Source organism: Berghia stephanieae, chromosome 8 (assembly GCF_034508935.2).
Source record: "Berghia stephanieae isolate SIO BIC M18660-M18661 chromosome 8, UCSD_Bste_1.3, whole genome shotgun sequence".
NCBI lineage: Eukaryota > Metazoa > Mollusca > Gastropoda > Nudibranchia > Aeolidiidae > Berghia > Berghia stephanieae.
This window is the reverse complement of record NC_088367.1, coordinates 37327833-37332634: the sequence shown is the minus strand read 5'-3', so window position 1 is coordinate 37332634 and position 4802 is coordinate 37327833. Positions and strand designations below refer to the sequence as shown.

Below are 4802 nucleotides of genomic sequence, written 5' to 3'. Positions count from 1 at the left end.
TCACAAACGCGGATGGCAAAAACAATAACAAAGGCCTGAGTGACGTCATCTGCATACTATCTATAGGCAATGCTATTGTTATTGTAGTCGTTGTTGTTATTGTTGCTGTTTTTATTTACTATTGTTGTTGCTGCTGCCAATGCTCTTTTTGTTGTTCACGACTTGGCATTCATCCGTATCATCATCAATCATGGTCGTCATCTTCAAATGATAAATAATTTTAACCAGATATTTTTAAACTGTGTACCATAGGTTCATGGAGGTATACACGAGCTGCCTATCCAGTGCCAACCAGTTTTGTGGAGAGGCCGACTACATCACTCTGGCTACAAACACACAAATCATGATCGGGGAACTGCACAACACATACAACTGTAAGACGTATAGTTATAGCATAATCATATTGTGTCACCCATTGTCTGAGACGGGTATTCCGTCCAGCTGCAAACTGAAGCTGATAAATTTTTCAGATGTAAATGACAGGAAATCCGAAATTTTAGTATTTTGAATGTGTATGAAACAACCTTCATTTTCAACTTTGAAAGAAGAATCTAGATTTAACTCAAGAATCATAAAATTATGTGAGACGCTCTTGGAAAAAGATCCATGTGGTACTTGAAGTGCTTTTGAAATAATATGGCTGATGAATTGTGTTTGGCGACCTTCGGATGACAATTGGGAATTCCCAATCCATCGATTTGTTCATTTCTGTAAACTTTCACCAATTTTTAAAGAAAACTAATAATGCCATTTTTTTTTTTACCGAGAGTATTTTAGACGTTGATATGAGTTTAAACAAACTGTAACGCCGTTAAAAAAAAACCAAAAAACAACTTTTCTACTAATTTTCTACAGGGGCAGCATGGCTCAGATGTACGGTCTTTGCTTTGTACCCGAAAAATACCGAGTTCGATCACCTGCCGGTGCGCTGTGTGACCTTGAGCAAGTCACTTCGCCCTAACTCAATTTGCATTGCTGCACTGCGTCTGACGCCTGAGTTACTTAAGTCTTCCCTTGGAATAGACCCTAGAGACAAATTACAGGGAATTTTATTTATTTTATTTATCTATTTACTTGAAACACATTATTTTTCATGAAATAAACGGCAAAATGTAGAAGAGCGCCCCATATATTATTTTGATTGTGATTCAATATTCAGCAACCTGTTCACCACGACAAAGCACCGTTCTGAGACGTTGGGTCACAAATTGGTAAAGGGGTTGAGACATAATGTTTAATATTTTACATTGACAATCTGAACTGTTTGATGAGCCCGCCGCCATGATATGTAGGCCTACTCTGCTTTCTTTATAATATAGTTTCCTTTCCCCCGCTCCCAGTCCAGGTTGGGGCATATAATTTGCTGAGTTCTTTAACCCCCTCCTTACCATCCATAGGAAAATCGTCATATTTCCTACGATGCAGCCAACACTTTTGTCATTCACAATATTTGAACAAAAATGTTTGCTATAGTTAAAGTATATTAACACTGTGTTGAAGAGCTCGTTTAGCAGAAAAAAATATGTGTAGCAAGAACTAACAGCTTTTGTGTTTGAGTGAAATATATCTATTTTTGTATGGGTAGTTTGTGAAGTTTTCGGGAAAATCCGGAAAATGGCCGGTAGGGGGAGAGTTAGCTGAATTCTTCGAGACCCTTCTAAAGTCAAATCAAAGATTGGCGGCTGTTACCATTACTCTCCTCTTAGTACGAATCGGGCTGGCTGACTGAATAACGCAATGCAATTCCATCGGGAGAACCCGGTTTCGAGCCTCATTGTCACCATCCCATGTCTCCCTTAAGTAAGAAGTAGGGCCCTTATTCTCTAATTTGCGGCGCTGTATTGCGACTGACGCTTGGGTATCTCGTTCTTTACTCGCGAGGAAACCTTAAGCAAATTTCCCCCTGAATTCAACGAACATTCTTCTTCTTCTTCTTCTTCTTCTTCTTCTTCTTCTTCTTCTTCTTCTTCTTCTTCTTCTTCTTCTTCTTCTTCTTCTTCTTCTTCTTCTTCTTCTTCTTCTTCTCCTCCTCCTCCTCCTCCTCTCTCTCTCTCTCTCTCTCTCTCTCTCTCTCTCTCTCTCTCTCTATATATATATATATATATATATATATATATATACATACATACACACACACACACAGATATATATATATATATATATATATATATATATATATATATATATATGTTTAATAATATCTCTTTGTCCCATGTGCGCGCGCACACTCAACATTGTTATATTTAACACCAGATTGAAGCAGTTGGTCATATACCAAACAAACAAACAAACAAATATACAACACCCCATACCAAACAAACAAATATACAACACCCCAACAAAATATTAACAAAACAATTTATATATATATATAGATATATATATATATATATATATATATATATATATATATATATATATATATATATATATATATATATAAATGAATAAAAATAATTACATAACAAACATCACCAGATGATGAAAAAACTTATTCTGACACATAATTTACCTTATTTTTTCCTTTCTATATCAATTAGGTATTGAAGAAAACATGAACAAACGATTTGATGCAACCACGCCGGCACAGGACAAAAACAAAAACGATAACATGAAAGATGATAATGTTGATGATAAAGACGATGGCATTATGTTACCAGACGATAAAATGTACAACGATGGTCCTGTGGCAGATACAGACCATCCAACTCCAGAGCCAGAAAATGACTCAAGTCCCAGCAAAACAGACGACACCAAAACTGAGGTACCCACAAAAGTAAATGGCGATAATGGTGGTAGTGACGTCAAACCGGAAACAGATAAAAATGATGACGTAATCACTAATCCGGCAAATGACGGGAGTGTTACTGAGACAAAGTCAGAGAAAGAAACGGAGAAACCAGCAGAAGAGGGGAATACAAGCGGTGGCAAACCTCAAAACGGTGCTGGTAGTGGTTCGAACACGAAGACTCCCGGAAATTACAACAAAAATGAAAATTACGACAATAACAGTTCAGGTAATTTGATTAAAGATTGTCAGATGATTAGAGTTATGTAGTTGGAAATAGGTGTATAAAACAACAGATAGATGGATATGCTTAGATAGATAGATAGATAGACAGATAGATAGATAGATAGATAGATAGATAGATAGATAGATAGATAGATAGATAGATAGATAGATAGATAGATAGATGGGTATATATATATATATATATATATATATATATATATATATATATATATATATATATATAGATAGATAGATAGATAGATAGATAGATAGATAGATAGATAGATAGATAGATAGATAGATAGATAGATAGAGAGCTTCAGTATCACAGTACATTTGTATGTTTCTGTTTTTGAGATGAGCACTTCGTTTTAACATATATACAGTATATTGATACTATAATATTTTCTGGCAACTACAGTTATGGCAACAGTCATTCGAAACATTCTTATATTAAATCGCTTGTTTAAAAAGCCAATCTTATTTTATATGATATTATTGTGTATATTGTTTGTTTTTATCATCAGTTTTGAAAGGCTCCCTCTGGCTGATGTTGTTTACATTTTGTCTGATGATTGTCTAGCCAGGGAGGGAGTGGAAGTTATTACATGCACACCACCTATAACAGGGAAGCAGACAGCAATGTCATCAAGAAATCTGAAAAACAAATACCATGTTATAAAATGTCATTCGTTTATAGAAATAATATGCTATTCAATCATATCAGACAGTTATCATCAAAGAACAGCAAAACAGAATGATATAACTATCGTCAAGTAGTCAAATGATCTTGTAGACTTATTTCGTGGTATTTTGGTTAAGTAATATTGATGAATAATATTTATATCAGCATGACGATCAATAAAAGACTTTTTTTTTAAATTGAAAATTGAAAGTTCTTAATCTACTTTTTAAAAATGATATTCGACTTGTTGCGAAGTTGTGGCACTTTATTACTTCTTACTATTATTAAATGATCATACTCGTGTTCACACCAAGAAATACTTAGCCAAAACAGAAAAAAAAACAAACAAACAAAAAAAACAACAACAAAGAAACTAACAGAAAGCAGCATTTAGTTGAGATGATAATGACCCGCGCTCAAATCTAAACCTTCGCTACGAGAGAATATGAGTAAAATGACAAAAGATATATATATATATATATATATATATATATATATATATATATATATATATATATATATATAGGTATTCAAAACCAAAATTTCAAGTCTGGACTACAGTGCCATCTGTGTAATAATTAAACAGCAATTCAAAAACAAAACAGAGCCAAAAAAACCACATCAAATTATCTCAACAAACAGAAAAGTTACAGGTTTTCAAAATTTATTGCTGTTTTTCAAACACAATGTTTTTGTCATTTTAAAACACAGATAATCACAAATATAGACCATACACAACAAAAATAAGCACATTGTCAAAACACTGGGAAATTGTGAGAAAAGTAACAGAAAAAAAATGGATGAAATATATGAAACAATTGAAATATTTATCGGCAAATTTCGGATTTTTGGGTAAAAAACTGCGAAAAATCATTGAATTTTCGCTCTCGACTCGATTTCAGGAGCTCATAATTTTCATACTTTTAATCTAAAACTGCTAAAATTATGTATACTTACAGTTTAAGGTGTAATTAATATGTCTATTTTTTTCTATGACCCCTCAGTGATTATTGAAAAAAATATGGAGACGTAAAAATGCAACAAATGAGAAAAATGGTGATATTTCGAAGAAACCGACTTTTTCGTTAATTTAGCCACTTTTAA

The 4802-nt window shown here is 33.3% G+C and overlaps 1 protein-coding gene across 4 annotated transcripts in view; it reads left to right on the top strand.

Moving 5' to 3' along the window:
• LOC144978609 (uncharacterized) overlaps window positions 1-3902 on the top strand; it is an 18877-nt gene extending 14975 nt beyond the window's left edge. For all 4 annotated transcript variants that reach the window (XM_078924894.1, XM_078924895.1, XM_078924897.1 and 1 more), the window contains exons 10-12: window positions 253-374; window positions 2541-3017; window positions 3541-3902. In XM_078924894.1, the coding sequence (XP_078781020.1) occupies window positions 253-374; window positions 2541-3017; window positions 3541-3596 (655 nt within the window). In that variant the 3' untranslated portion in view covers window positions 3597-3902. The remainder of the gene's footprint in view (window positions 1-252; window positions 375-2540; window positions 3018-3540) is intronic.
• The last annotated feature ends 900 nt before the right edge of the window (window positions 3903-4802 follow it).